Source organism: Eumetopias jubatus, unplaced genomic scaffold (assembly GCF_037043125.1).
Source record: "Eumetopias jubatus isolate StellerSeaLion01/CBP00866 unplaced genomic scaffold, mEumJub1_p1.0 scaffold_1, whole genome shotgun sequence".
Taxonomy (NCBI): Eukaryota; Metazoa; Chordata; class Mammalia; order Carnivora; family Otariidae; genus Eumetopias; species Eumetopias jubatus.
The window spans coordinates 66,636,963-66,652,837 of record NW_028274807.1 but is presented as its reverse complement, the minus strand read 5'-3'; the positions used below and the strand labels follow the sequence as shown (position 1 = coordinate 66,652,837).

General features: G+C 37.5%; 1 protein-coding gene across 1 annotated transcript in view; it reads left to right on the top strand.

Moving 5' to 3' along the window:
• Nucleotides 1–15,875, top strand: part of KPNA1 (karyopherin subunit alpha 1) — a 69,938-nt gene that overhangs the window by 47,743 nt on the left and 6,320 nt on the right. The window contains exons 6-13 of the mRNA XM_028110568.2: nt 1,503–1,634; nt 3,123–3,211; nt 3,556–3,655; nt 4,247–4,410; nt 5,415–5,493; nt 9,418–9,543; nt 11,274–11,401; nt 15,240–15,418. Of these exons, the coding sequence (XP_027966369.1) occupies nt 1,503–1,634; nt 3,123–3,211; nt 3,556–3,655; nt 4,247–4,410; nt 5,415–5,493; nt 9,418–9,543; nt 11,274–11,401; nt 15,240–15,418 (997 nt within the window). The remainder of the gene's footprint in view (nt 1–1,502; nt 1,635–3,122; nt 3,212–3,555; nt 3,656–4,246; nt 4,411–5,414; nt 5,494–9,417; nt 9,544–11,273; nt 11,402–15,239; nt 15,419–15,875) is intronic.

Below are 15,875 nucleotides of genomic sequence, written 5' to 3'. Positions count from 1 at the left end.
CTACCCGACTACTGTATTCATTTGTTTAGTCACATTCATAGGTTTCTTGGAACATCCCCTTCTTGAAGCGTCTTCTGCTATGCATTTGCTGTCATTCACATGCTTTGCGCTATGCTAAGCAGGTTGTCTTCCCATGTCTTCTGCCTTCCTTCCCCCAAACCCAGTGATTGATGATTTAGTTTTCCATATGACAGCTGCCTTTCAATTGACCCAAAAGCTTTTAGAAGAGTCACAGCTGTATCTTTTAATGACTTTTTATTGATCTCTCATTCAAGGGACATGCCCCTGAATTTTTTTCTGCATATGTGCTTCATTAAAGGATAAATAGAAGACAGAACAGAAGAAGGAAACAAAACTAAAGTTTAGTAAGAACTCTTTTAAGTAAATAGAATTTTAAGAGTTCATTCTTGGATTTCTCCATTTTAGGATAGACTCAAATTATTGTAGAGATGGGCAGATTAGTAAAATGCTGTACTTTTTGTTGGCCATGATTTCCTTCATACCTTCTGTTTACCAGTTTACCAACCTTTGAGAATGCTCTTTTTAAAAAACTCTTACTTTAGTTTGGAGCCCTCTCATTTGTCAGAAGCTCTTATGCTCTGAAGTTGCCATTTCTATTAATTGAATGCCAATTAACTCCTTTTGGCTCACTTATCATTATTTAAAATGTCTTTTGCCTTTTTCACTGTTCTTGGGTCTTACACATTTTACATTAACATCCTCTCCGCTTTTCACTTTGTCTGTCTTATAGAAATTACTTACTTTTATTTTTTTATTAGATAATATACACGGTTTAAGGCCAAAAGGTACATAAGGTTTTACACCCTTACTTCTCCATGTAGGTAACAAGTATTTACAGTTTTTTTTTAAAGATTTTATTTATTTAATTGACAGAGAGAGAGAGAGAGACAGCGAGAGAGGGAACACAAGCAGGGGGAGTGGGAGAGGGAGAAGCAGGCTTCCCGCAGAGCAGGGAGCCCGATGCGGGGCTCGATCCCAGGACCCTGGGATCATGACCTGAGCCGAAGGCAGTCGCTTAACCAACTGAGCCACCCAGGCGCCCCGTATTTACGGTTTCTTAAGACTCCTGCCAGAGATACTCTGTACCATAAATATTAGTGCATATATTCCTTCTTAACCCTTTTAGAAAATATACTGTGATGCTATCTTAATGTACACTGTTAGGCTCTCTTTTTCTTTTTTTCATTCGTTTCTTAGGAAATCCTTTATATCAGCATATGAAGCAGTCCCTCATTCTTTTTATGGTCTTATGTCAGCTCTACTTTGAAATTTTAGACCAAATTTTAGACTGAATATTCTTCTAGATCAAGGTATTTCTACTGGGAATTCTTCATTTAAAATTGATACGGAATCCATCTGATAGATTATGTGCAAATAATGATTTCAGATTCTTTTCTTCATGTACAGAAAACCTTATTGTTATAACTAAAAACAAGCTATTAAATGCTAATAAGATAATAAAATTATTTTTATCTTTATAGTTTGAATCAGCTTGGGTATTGACAAATATTGCTTCAGGAAATTCTCTTCAGACCCGGATTGTGATTCAGGCAGGAGCTGTGCCTATCTTCATAGAGTTGCTCAGCTCAGAGTTTGAAGATGTCCAGGAGCAGGTAAAAAAAAAACGAAGCAAAGAGAAGCAGGTGAAAAAATACCATTTTTTCCTTTGGTCTTACATTCAGGGCCTCAGTTTCACCACCTGGCCATGATAATCCATGGTTCATCACAAGGGGTGTCCTAGAGATCTCAACCAAAATGGAAAATTTCATAGTGAATGTAGGCTGAATCTCTTCTGGAAACATAAAACCATTTTCCCCTTCCAGCCCTGAATTTTTTAAAATTCCTATATACTTTTTATTTTTATTTTATGATTACTGTTATTTTTAAAGATTTTATTTTTTTTTAAGATTTTATATGTTTATTTGACAGAGACACAGCAAGAGAAGGAACACAGCAGGGGGAGTGGGAGAAGGGAGAAGCAGGCTTCCCGCAAAGCAGGGAAACCGATACGGGGCTCAATCCCAGGACTCTGAGATCGTGACCTGAGCCAAAGGCAGACGCTTAATGACTGAGCCACCCAGGCGCCCCAAGATTTTATTTTTTAAGTAATCTCTACACCCAGCATGGGGCTTGAACTCACTACCCTGGGATCAAGACTTGCATGCTCCACTGACTGAGCCAGCCAGCCGCCCCAAGCCCTGTATACTTTTTTTTTTTAAGATTTATTTATTTATTTTAGAGTGAGAGAGTACATGAGTATGGGGAGGGGCTGGAGGAAAGGAGGGGAGAGAGAGGGGGAGAGGGAGAAGAATCTCAGATAGACGCCCTGCTGAGAGATAGCCTGATGAGGGGCTAGATCCCGCAACCCTGAGATCATGACCTGAGCTGAAATTAAGAGTGAGACACTTAACCGACTGAGCCGCCCAGGCACCCCAGCCCTATATACTTTTTAGATCATATAAGCAGTTACTGAGCGTTTACTTGTAGGGATCTCTAGTGTTGATTGAAGTAGCAGGTCTTTGCCACTTTTGTGCAGAAAAAGACCTAGAAAACATGATTTTTTTATTACTGCAAACTTTATCAAATTCATAAATATAAGTCATTGCTAAATGAGCATGATTTTCTTCTGCAGCTTAATTGAGGTATAATTTACATACAGAAAACTGCATATGTTTAAAAAGTACAATTTGGTAAAAGTTTTGACATATGTATATGTTCTTGAAACCATCATCCCATTCAAGATAAATATATATATCCATCACCCCCAAACAGCTTTCTGCAGTTTGATTGCTCTTGAGGTCTTTGTTCACTGTTCTCTTTTGTAAGCAAGCTTAAAATACATTTTTAATCAGCTGAATATATAAAAACTGGTTCCTCCCTTTTTAATAAGCTTATACTGGTAGTGTTCACATGTATACTTTATAATCGTCTTCCCCCAATCCCACAACTATTTCATTTGATTCCCTGATAATGGACTTCTATTAGAACTGTTAATAGTGCCTGTGTGTATGTTGATTAACTACCATATAATTTTGTCAGGGGTTATTGTGGTATTTTGACGTCTTTTCTGAGCCTGTCATTAATGAGGAATTCATTCACAGGCAGTCTGGGCTCTTGGCAACATTGCTGGAGATAGTACCATGTGCAGGGACTATGTCTTAGACTGCAACATTCTTCCCCCTCTTTTGCAGTAAGTTTGTTTCTGTTATTATTATTACTAGTTTTTTGAGTAGTAAAAATATGGGAAGTTCCTCAGAAAGCAGTGCATCTTTAGAAAGCATTTTGGATTTTCCATTATTTTTCATTACAGATATTTTCTTTCCTAACTTATTCGGATCATTTCTTCAGGCATTCTGTCTCACTCCAGTGCCAAAATTCTGAATTAGTGCTGTTAGAATTAATTCAACTTTATTGTTCTAGAGAAAAGCTATTTAAAGACGTGTTTATCAGTAGCATTAGATTTAGTATTTATCTTATGCTATGAGATAATTAATGTCCATTATATAGTTTACCATTGTATCCTCCTGCTTCTAGGTTATTTTCAAAGCAAAACCGCCTGACCATGACCCGGAATGCAGTATGGGCTTTGTCTAATCTCTGTAGAGGGAAAAGTCCACCTCCAGAATTTGCAAAGGTAAGGATTATGCTTGTGGGAAATGGGCAGAAAAAGTACAATTAAAAGTGTAGCAGCAAAATTAAAAGAGTGCAGCAATGAATATTAATGTGAACAGAAATGATAATTTTTCATAAAATTTAAAATGTTAGAATTTTATCTGTTTCTAGAGAAATGGGGCTTTTTGTTGTTTTTTTGGTGTTAATTTGGGATAAATTTTCACTTACTGTAAAAAGCTCTGAATTGATCTTAAAACCTAGCATTTTTTATTTATAGCAAAGTATCTAAAACACAAAATTTTTTAGCTTTACCATTTGTAAAAGTTTCTTTACCTCTTTGGTCCAGAAAGTGTGTTTCAACAAGGAATCTCACTCTGAGAATTGGTATATACTTCACTCTTGGAAATTATTTTCCTTGGTCTCTGACTATCTCATCAGAGTAAACTGCAAGGCACTTCCCAAAGATGGAAATGCCACTTGCTCCTCCATTTCTAGAAGTATTAATCACCCCAGAAGTTACCGTGTGTGTGCCTGGTTGCCTTTTGGGGTTTCTCACCTCACTTCTAGCTTTTATTCTGTTGAATTTCATTATCATATCATCTTCCCTTTACAGGTTTCCCCCTGTCTGAATGTGCTTTCCTGGTTGTTATTTGTCAGTGACACTGACGTACTGGCTGATGCCTGCTGGGCCCTCTCATATCTGTCAGATGGACCTAATGATAAAATTCAAGCCGTCATTGATGCAGGAGTATGTAGGAGACTTGTGGAGCTGTTGATGTAAGATATCTTCGAGTGTGTCTGTTCTTTTGTCCCTGTATCAGTTTATTAGTTTTCTAGATGCTAATAAATATTAATGTGTTATACTGATTTATTGTGCTTTGGGCTGCTTTCTTTTGTTACTTACATTGATGTCAAATCTGTTTGTTTGTTTGGAGGCCTATATAAAGAACTGCTCATTCTTTTGGTGTGAACAGTTCTTCAGCAGGAACATTTGGAAAACTCTGACCTGTGTAATTAAGCTAATGATTAATGACCTGAGACCAACGACTGGATAGATAGCAAAAGGCATATTGCCACTAAAAAGAGTCCATCCTGAGGCACCTAGATGGCTCAGTCAGTTAAGTGTCTTGCTCTTGATTTGGGCTCAGGTCATGATCTCAGGGTGGTGAGATGAGCCCTGCATCGGGCTCTGCACTGGGCATGGAGCCTGCTTAAGATTCTCTCTCTCTCTCACCCTCTGCTGCCCCCCCCCTTAAAAAGATAGTAAAGAGGAAGTGAAAACCATATTAAATAATGAGAGGGAAATCTTGTAACCCAGGTGATAGAATACCTGGGAAAGACTATTAAGAAAGATTTGTAGTTTTTATTCAAAAATATTAAATTAAGGGAGAGATAGCTCTTCCAGGGAATACCAAACCCATCCTCATAGGGTTCCCTTAAGAACCACCATAGGGACCTTTGTGCTCTAAAGTCATGTCACATTATTTGGTTTGGATTTTAGCCCTAAAGAAAAGAGACTAAGGGGGCGCCTGGGTGGCTTAGATGGTTAAGCATCTGCCTTTGGCTCAGGTCATGATCCCAGGGTCCTGAGATCGAGCCCCACATCAGGCTCCTGGCTCAGCAGGGAGCCTGCTTCTCCCTCTCCCTCCCTCTGTTCTCCCCCTGCTCATGCTCTCTCTCTCTGTGTATCTCTTTGTCTCAAATGAATAAATAAATTCTTTAAAAAAAAAGAAAGACTAAGGATGGAAGTGTTGGATTCATATTTCTTTTTATGGTTGCAGGCATAATGATTATAAAGTGGTTTCTCCTGCTTTGCGGGCTGTGGGAAACATCGTCACAGGCGATGATATTCAGACGCAGGTATGAATAAGTGGTAACTATTTTTTTTTTCCTTCAGAAACAGTACATTGAACCCCATGATTATGTTTTTTCCTTCAGAAACAGTACATTGAACCCCATGATTATGTTTCTGTTAGAGTATTTAACTCCATGTTATTAGGGAGGATTGACACTTTGTTTCTTTAATGTTTGTTAAAAATGTTGCCTTAGCTACTTTCAGTACCTTCACTGGCTCTATCTTGACCTATTGCTTATTATAGCAATTTCGGGTTCCCCTATGACTTAACTTACCCTTTGGTTAGTCAGGTTTATTTCCCACTACTCCCTCTACTTGAAGTGGTTCTTGTGAGGGTCAGAGCCTCCAGTAGCATCCTTTCTGTGTCAGCTTCATCTCCTCTCTAATAGCTTCCTTTTCTTTGCACATGGTTAAGTCTCCAGTGTGAGGAGGATTCTTCCTTCCTTGTTCTTAATGTCACCCCTCCCCACTCCATTCATCTTCTGTATCAAGATATATCATTCACAGTGGATTGTTCTGGCTATTTTTCTTTATCTCTGAGATGCACTGGCATTGTCGTTAACATTCTTTTCCTAGGCTTCAGTGGTCTTGAAGTGTTTTGGGTCTCCTGCTTCACTGACCATTTCTCCTTAGCAAGCTCCTTTTCCTGTTCTTTCATGTTTATGGATTATCCCCTGGAGGGGATAATTATTCATTGATCTTATTTATAACTTCAACCATCACCCTGGTGCAGCTTGATTGGGAATTGAGAATTAGGTTTCCCAGCCCTGAATCGCAGGAAGGCCTTTAATGTCTGCACTTTTCTAATCCCTAAAATTTGGATTTGTACTTGAAGGTGTCTTCCAACTCTAATAGTTACTTTAAATTTATGCTATCCAGAAGGGAACTCATTATTTTCCCTGGTATATCTGGGCATCTGCTTATTTATGTTACCTACCTCAGTGAATGACACCAAGAGTTGACCATGCCCCAAACCTGTACATTAGCTGGATCATTCCCTGTCCACCTCTCTCATTAGTCACTAGGTGCCATTTCCACTTACCTCTTGCAGTGCTTAGTTCAGACATTTCTTGTTCCATTCCGTATCACCAGAGGGATGCTTATAAAATGCAAATTTCATCATGTCATTCTTACCTAAAATCTTTTTATGGTCCCCTATTGTCCTTTGAGGGTGTTTGAGATCCTTTAAAATCTGGCACCTGTTTAATGGAATGCTATGCAAAAGAATGAGGAAGCTCTTAAGCACTGATTCAGAAATATCTCCAGGTTTTATCATTTAAAAAGAAAAACAAGGGGCAGAAAGTGTGTAGAATCTACTATTATTTATATAAAAGGGGGCAGGGAGGAGAGGAAAAGAAAACAACATATATGCTTGATTATATTTGCATAAAACTTCTCTGGAAGGAAACACAGGAAACTAATAACATTGATTGTGTCTGTGGAGACCTGGGTTGCTGGGGTATGGGAATGGAAAGGAGGCTTTGCCTCTGATGTCCTTTATACTTTCTGAATTTTTAAACCATGTCAGTGTATCTGCTATTCAAAAAAAGTTTGTCTTTCCCTCCCCATGCTGTGCTCTGTGCTTTTGCCATGTTGATTTCTTGAATTCACTATGACCACACTCAGCCCTAAGTTTTAATACACGCTTCCGTCTCCACCGAACGTATGCTTACATCCCCATCCCTGCTGTTAACCACTCCCTCACATGAATCCACACTCTGCCGCTAAGGTCATCTCATTCTTCAGGTCTTCCTGTTAATATTATTTTCTCTGAGAGGCCTTGTTTGCTGCCAGACTCTTAAGTTAGGTGTGCCTTCTTTTGTTTCATCCTTCATAGCACATACCACACTATATTGTAACTGTCATTCCTAGATTGTGAGCTTCGAGGGCGGGGAATGGTGTCAATCTTGTTCATTTTTGTCCTGTAGTCTTAAAAGTTCCTCGCACAATGTGTAAGGACTCAAAAGTTATTGAATGAAGTTTGTATCTGTCCATCTAGTTCTGATGTCCCTCAAGTTCTACTCCTGGGTCTCCAGTAGCCTGTTAGATATTTCTGCTTGCATGTCTCACATTTACGTCTCTCTCGACAGTTTATCTTCTTCCCCCCAGAAAGCCGGTTCCAAGTCTTTTTTTTTTTTTTTTCATTTTAATTAATGAGGTAACTATTCACCCCCCGCCGAAACTTTGCAGTCATATTTGGTGTCTCCATCTCTCACATCTTGTATAGCAAAGTCACCAGCTCTTGTTGATTCTTAGCGTTTCAGTGTCCTCATCTAATTACCTTAGTTTGGTCCATGTTTTCTCACACATAGGGTCGTTGCTGTGCCTACCTCATTCATCTTCTATTCTCCCCAGCATTTACCCCTCAGTGAACTCTTCCTCGTAACAGCTAATCTTTCCTAAAACAGCCTTGTGCACATTACCTTCCTTTCAGAAACAATGAACTTCTTTAATGACTATGAGATAAAGAATCTTGAAAGACTAAAGAATTTGTACTTCAGGATTTTAGTCTCATTCTTTCTTGTAGCCTACTGTTAATTTTGGGGTTATAGAACTCTTCCTTATAAGCCTCACTGCTCTGTTCTTTCCTTATTTTGGTACTTTGTGGTAGCTTGCCTCAGCACTTTTTCATTTCCAGCCTTTCTTACCTGTTGCGTCCTCCCTCTTCTTTGCTTGTGAAATCCTATCGGTGTTTCAAGGCACTCCCCCCACCCCTGCAAAGTCTTTTTTCCTCACTACTCCACAAGTATTGTCTTTAACTTGTGATGGGTTTATTTTTTAATTATTTTTTGGCATGTTTATTTTCTAGATCACATCTTTGGCATTTAAAAAATTGCTCGGTAGTATCTTTTATACTGTTCAGATTGTGCTGCTTTAACCACGTTTTATTATTTTTTGAGCTGTATTAAATAGGCAGAAATGACTTATTTTAATTTGCATTTCTTTCATTACTTGTGAGGTAGGTAATCTATTAAAATTGTAGTTTCTTTTAACAATTTACATATTAAAGACAGCAATCCTCTTATCTATTGCAATTTTTTTTACATTATGTAGTGTGCATTTTAATTTTTGTATTTTTTTGACATGCAGATATTTCTATTTGATGAAATTTTATTTTCCCCTGTAATTTCTTCCATTGTTTTTATGCTTGGAAAGTCCTTCACTATCCCCAGACCAGCTATTTACTGATATTTTTTTCTTCTGTTTCATGGTGTGTTTGTATATTTACTCTTTATTTTGGTAATGAAAAAATACTTTTCAAAAATAAAAAATGTTTTTCAACTAGTTAACCTCTGGAGGATCTTTATTATATATTTAATTCCTCATAAATACCTGTGCTTGTTTCTGGACTAGATAGCTATTATTCAGTGATTGATTCTTGAGCCCACCACATATTATTTCAGTCATTATAACTTACGAGTTTAGTTTTGGTAGACTAGATCTCCTTCATATGTATTTGTCTTATTCTCCCTCACCTTTGTAAGCTGTTTGATAGCTGGGGACATACTCTTTTTATCTGTGTCCTCTAAAGCATTTGGTTTACTTCATTAAGTAGGTATTTGCTGACTACCAGGTAGAGTGTTATCAGAAGACTTAAAAATCTGAGACCACTTCTGAATTTCTGGCCACTTGATCTATTTATCCATCCAAAAGTCTTTTTAATTCCTGTAAGGGACAGGAAAGTGAAGGACTAATACATTATTATGCCTTAAGCAGCAGTTGTACAATTGTAATGTGTATAACAAAACTGCTTTGATAATCTTAGAAACTAATTCTTATTGGCACTGAATACTTTTTTACATATATAAAGTTCTAAAATTTCAAGGGGAGACATTATTTCTTTGCTTATATTGTTCCTAAAATAAATGAGTTAAAGATTTACTTCTGTTTGGATCAATAGAGAATAAGTTTCAAACTTTTCCGTTTAGGTAATTTTGAATTGCTCAGCTCTGCAGAGTTTATTGCATTTGCTGAGTAGCCCAAAGGAATCTATCAAAAAGGAAGCATGTTGGACAATATCTAATATCACAGCTGGAAATAGAGCACAGATTCAGGTAATCCCATAGCATCTGTCTTTTTCTATTTTTATTGATAAGTTTTAGCTTTTTTTCAATTAGCCTTAAAATTTTTTTTCGTTATTATCTTGGAGACCATTAACTTCCAGCATTGTTGTCTTGTTTAGTTTACTTATTTATTTTTTTTAGCCTACCTTACAGAAGTTCAGACTTTTGAAACTTAAAACTTTGGTCTTGGTTTTTCCCTTTGCCTTTAATATTTGATGATTTGCCAAGACCCAAGAGATAATGTCTTATATTTTCAAAATGTTTTGATGATCTTTATACTCAACAGATTGGCTTTACTCTTGCCAAGTAAGATATTTTTTTTTCTAGTGGCCCCATGTATTGGATAACTTCATTTTTTATAAAACCTTTGGGGACCCATTTTTCTCTAAGTGGTTATCTGCCTTTTAATTTTATTCTTATATTAGGTGGGAGAGTGACCCAAGTGGAAGATAAAGCAAGCAGTGGGCTGAAGGGTTCACCATAGGCCATGAGAAAGGCTAAACAACTGGTTATAAAAGATAAAAGACAGACCTATGGGACTCTGAGTGGAGTCATAGAGGTTATCTCATCCAGTATTCACATTTAAGGATGAAACTGAGGATCAGATAAAGTGATTTGCTCAAGGGCACCCCTAGTAAATGACAGGATCAAGATGAAGTGTCTTTCTGCTACACTTTTGTTGACTTTCTTCACTGGTATAATAGAGTTCTTGATCAGGAAAGCATGGTTGATGAATCACTAAATTCTACTCCTGAAACCAATATTACACGGTATGTTAATTAACTAGAATTTAAATAAAAACTTGAACAAACAAACAAAGCATGGTTAGTCATCCCCAGAATGCTGCCAGGGACTGAGATTGATAGCTATAGCAGTTCATATGAGGTGATTTCAGCTATAGTTGATTGCCTGCTACTATCAGGCTCTTACATAGAATTTCTCAGTTTCTTAGTAGAGGAAATGATATGAACCCATTTTAGGTTTTTGAGCTTAGGAGAAAAATGAGGGAAGTAACTTGAGGCAGACTTTCAGTGTTCATATATGAGGGGAGAGTGAGTAAAAGTACTGTGTCCAACTACAGGCTATGCTGGTAATCTGGGCGGGAGGTGGTAGGTTGGAATAGGATTGCGGCAGTGCTAAAAGGAAGGAGAAGGTGGCTCCTGATGTTTTAAATTGAGAATGTAAAGGAGACTTAGTGACTGATAAAATTTAGAATAAGTAAATACAAAAAGAGCCTTTATAAATACAAAAAGAGAGGTTTGAGAAGACACCTAATATAGCGGGGGTGGATGATGTTTGAAGTGGTTAGCAGATCTGAAGCAAGCTGTTGGCCACCTTGGGCTGGAGCACCCAAAAGTGAGGGCTAGAGGGTTACAACACACGTGTCAGAGTTGGATGCTGTGAAAGAAATGAGTAGCAGAGGAACAGGAAATTGAACTTTTGTAATTTGTTACTGTGGGTGGAACAAGAGAGGACAATCAAAGAGAAAAGAACTTGGGGGAAAAAACTAAGAGATTGTAAGATCCCAGACTAAAGAGAATATTACCAGTGATACCAAGTATAGTTGAAAGGTTATGGGTAAGAGGACTTAAACTCCTTCCAGTTAATTTTTAACAGGTAGAGGGGTGTCATTAGTGAAGCTAGCTAAAAAGTTATAATTAGTATCATGAACATTTTTACAAATTTTGTGATTTCCCTTTTCATTTAATTCTTAATTTCAGACTGTGATAGATGCCAACATTTTTCCAGCCCTCATTAGTATATTACAAACCGCTGAGTTTCGGACAAGGAAAGAAGCAGCTTGGGCCATCACAAATGCAACTTCTGGAGGATCAGCTGAACAGATCAAGTAAGTACTAGCCAGGTAGCATCTTGTAAATTAAAGGAAAAATTATGTCTACTAGTTATGAATGCTCAATTCTGACCTCTTGGAAGATTGTTCTGAGTTTCATAACTAGACTCAAATGTATATTTAATTTTTCTCCCATTGCTTCTTGCTGAAATAATTCCAGGATAATAGAAGTAAGGCATAGTTGAGGTTTGAGAGAATGGAAGTATTTATAGGGTGGCTTTAGTCTGCTCTGGAGCTTTCTGGTCAGAACAATCTTAGGTAGTCTAGAAGGTTACTAGTAGAATCCTTAGAGTCCAACTTTGGTATCTAACTTGCTATTATTAGTTTAGATGTCTTAAAAAGATTTGGATCAGACTTTGAAAGAGAGGTATATCTGAGAATAAAATGACAAATTCACTAGAGGCAGTGTTTCCTAAAGTTGTATAATGTTCAGTAAAGGGAGAGAGCTGTATTGGCTTGAGACTGAAATGGCCCCCTGGGTGGCTTATAATCTTAATGACTAGAGAAGGCGTAAGTATGGACAGGAATCAGTTCCTCAAAGAAGACATCATATAATTAAATGCTAAATTATGGACATTCAGTATTGCAGATTAAAAAAGATAAATGATGAAGAGAAAAATGGAACCTAGACTCTTCTTAGCCTGCCTTAACTTTCTCTGTGGGAAATTCACATGAGGGGAAGATATTTCTAAATGAGTGAAGTTGTAACCCCTCCCTTATATATACTGTCAGAAAAATACAGCTACTTCTCATATTGTTGCTTTGTGGGTTAAATGTTGGCACTAATTAACCAATACTAATTTTTAGTGCTCTGTTAGAAGTTTAAAAATGTAAAAGGTAGTCCTAACATTTCAGAAGTTGATTAGGTACAGAAGATAACTCTGTACCTGAAATAATAAAATAGATTAATACTGCAAATAACTATTTTGGTAAAGTTCATCAATGACAAGTTTTCAAGGAAGATTTCAAGTGGTCTTCAGAAGCACTTTTTATGAGATTAAGGTCTTTTTCAACCTCCCAAAATTCTGGTTCTGGGGTACTGTGATTTTAAGTGTGCCACCACTGGTAACGGCATTTATCCCAGTCATGGTAGTAGTAAGGAGTAATGTAGAAGTTCTAATATGGTTTCATAATTGAAGTGGTTAAACTGTACACATATTTTTAAAACATTTCTAAAATACTGTGGTAGATTTCATCAGAAAGTATTCAGGGGTATTTTGCTCCGTTAAAGAAGAGTAGAAAGGCTACTTATTATTCCTTTTTAAAATTCAGCATAGCTGTTTATATTAATGAAGTTCATTATCAATCTAGCAATTTCTTCTTAACCAGATGGAGTTATCTTGAAAAATTATTACAAAAATATTAGTCCAAATTACAGAAAATAAACTGACTTTATCACTGATAAAAGACATCTGTGTGGTTTTGCTTATTCTTATTGAGTAGACATGATTTAGATGCAAGAACCAATTAGAGTAACTTAGGAAATATCCATAATTTTAGGTTACATATAATCAAATACTAATATATAGGTTCTTAAGAATGAGGGATAAAGAATATTGCCTTGAATTAGAGAAAGTTTCATGGAAGAGATGAAACTTGCCATTTGGGTAGAGATTTGGTTATTTTGGAGAGCGAACAGCACGAGGGGATGTGTGAAGGAATGTGCACAGGTAATGTTATTGGAAGAGGCAAATCAATATTGCTGTTATTTTTTTTTTAAGATCTTACTTTTATTGTTTGAGAGAGAGTGAGAGATATCACAGACAGACAGGGACAGGGAGAAGCAGATGCCCTGCTGAGGGAAGAGCCCGACATGGGGCTCAATCCCAGGACTCTGAGATCATCACCTGAGCTGAAGGCAGACGCTCAACCAGTGAGCCACCCAGGCACCCCTGCTATAGGTTAGTCTTTTGCAAGATGAGGAATTAAGTAATTGATGGGCTTTGGAAGCTTGGCTGAAGGCCTTAGTCTTAATGGGAAGACTCAGTATCTTTGGCCTTGAGAGTATTAATGAAGAACATAGTATTTTGAAGAGGAAAGAGCAAGTAAGATGCCATTGCAATAGTGTACAGCCAGGATTAATAGCTGTAGCATGAGATATGGGTCTCAATACAAGAGGAAAGGATCTGTAGGACTTGCTGGCAGGCTTTAAGAAGCAAGGAAAGGGAAGAGTCAAAGGTAACTGGAGAAAATGGTAGGTGGGTGCCCTTCATAAAAATTAGGACGCAGAGGAAGCAATAGTGGGGTATAATAGTGGTGGTTAATCTCTGTGTACTTTTTCTTTATGCTTTTCTGTTTTTCAAATTTGCAACTAACATTTGTAATCGTAAAAGAGGCTTGGTTTTTGTTTTTTAAAAGATTTATTTATTTGAGAGAGTACGAGTGAGGGGAGGGGCAGAGAAGCAGACTCCCCACTGAATGTGGAGCCCAATGCGGGGCTTGATCCCACGATCCTGAGATCATGATCTGAGCTGAAAGCTTTTTGTGTTGTATACACTTTTTGTGTTTTATAGGTATTGGTGAATGCATGTTCTGTTTCTACCATTGTAGTGCCATACGGAATAGTTCTACTGCCCTAAAAAATCCCCTCTGCTTCACCTATTCCTCACTACTCCTCTATCCCCACCCACCCCTCAAATCCCTGGCAACCACTATACTTTTTATTGTCTTTTTTTTTTTTTTTTTAAGGGGAGCGGGGAGAGGGGCAGGGGATGAGGGAGAGAGAAAATCTTAAGCAGGTTCCATGCCCAGGACAACCCTGAGATCATGACCTGAGCTGAAATCAAGAGTCAGACGTTTAACCAACTGAGCCACCCAGGCACCCCACTTTTTATTGTCTTTATAAAAGTTTTGTCTTTTCTAGAATGTCATGTTTGGAATCATATAGTCTGGAGTCTTTTCAGACTGGCTTCTTTGACTTAGCATGTCTAAGTTTCCTTCATGTCTTTTCATGGCTTGATAGTGCATTTCTTTTGATCACTGAATAATAGTCCATTGTCTGGATATACTACAGTTTGTTTATCCATTTGCCTATTTAAGAACATCTTGGTTGCTTCTGGCTTTTTGGCAGTTACGAATAAAGCTTCTATAAATGTGTGTGTATAGGTTTTGGTGTGGACCTAAGTTTTCATCTCAGTTGGGTGAGTGTCCACAGTGTGACTGCTGGATTGTACAGAAAGCTTTGTAAAAAGCTGCCAAGCTGTCTTCCAAAGTTCCTATGTTGCATTCCCACCGGCAAAAAAATGAGAGTTCCTATTGCCCCTCATTCTTGTCAGCATTTGGTATTGTCAGGTGTTTTGCATTTTAGCCATTTTAATAGGTGTGGCATCATTGTTTTAATTTGCAGTCCCCTGATGACATATATTAATGATGTTGAGCATCTTTTCTTACTTAATTTGCCATCAGATCTTTGGTGAAAGGTATGTTCAGATTTTTTGCCCATTTTTAAATTATTTGTTTTCTTGGAGTTTTAAGAGATCTTTGTACAAAATAGAATTGGCCTGTTGGGCCTATGGTGGCTTTAGCACCTGTTTCAGAGGTGTGGTTCTACAGAAACAAAGATGAAATCAGTCAAAATTATACTGTTTTGATGAGTTGCTCATATTTAGACTAAGAGGGTATTGTTTTTTTGGAGTCCAGTAATTGTGGAGGAGGAAAAATGGAGATGGTGTTAGAGGACTGGTGTTGTTTCATTTATTTGTAGCTTTGTGATGAGATGTAGCCTATATGGTTGAATGGGTGCTAATTTTTATCTGTACAGTTTGAGGATGACCCACTTATTTCATAAAAGTTTTATGAAATTGAAAGCTTTGACTAAATTGTTCTTTGTATTTAGGTACCTCGTAGAACTCGGTTGTATCAAGCCACTTTGTGATCTCCTCACAGTCATGGACTCTAAGATTGTACAGGTTGCCCTAAATGGCTTGGAAAATATCCTGAGGCTTGGAGAACAAGAAGCCAAAAGGAATGGCACTGGCATTAACCCTTACTGCGCTTTGATTGAAGAAGCATATGGTAAGATGGAGTGTTTAATAGATGTCCTGAAATTATATTTTACTTCTTGCTTTTCTGACTTGTCCATATCTGTCAGTGAGCACAAACTCATGAAAAATTTGTTCTTTTATGAATAATAATGTTTAGTAGGTAGAATTATTAGAAAAAAATATGCATTAATTGTGAAGAGAAGTGAGTACCCTTCAGTTTAGCCATTTTTACACTGGGCTCTAAGGCTCTTCCTAGTCCTTGGACTCTGCTTGCCCTTGTGGGTGCTCTTGTATTCTTACTGGTCCGTCTGAAGCTCAAGAACATCTGCATCTACCATAGATGATGCCGGATTCGACTCCTTTTCTCTCTAAGATTTAGAGTTCTCGTTTTGAAGAGTCACTATTTGCCTTTTGGTTTCTTCATTCTTCCAATCTCAGGGTTAACTGTACTCTTAGTCATTGGTTTACCAGTGTACATTTTAGTTCCC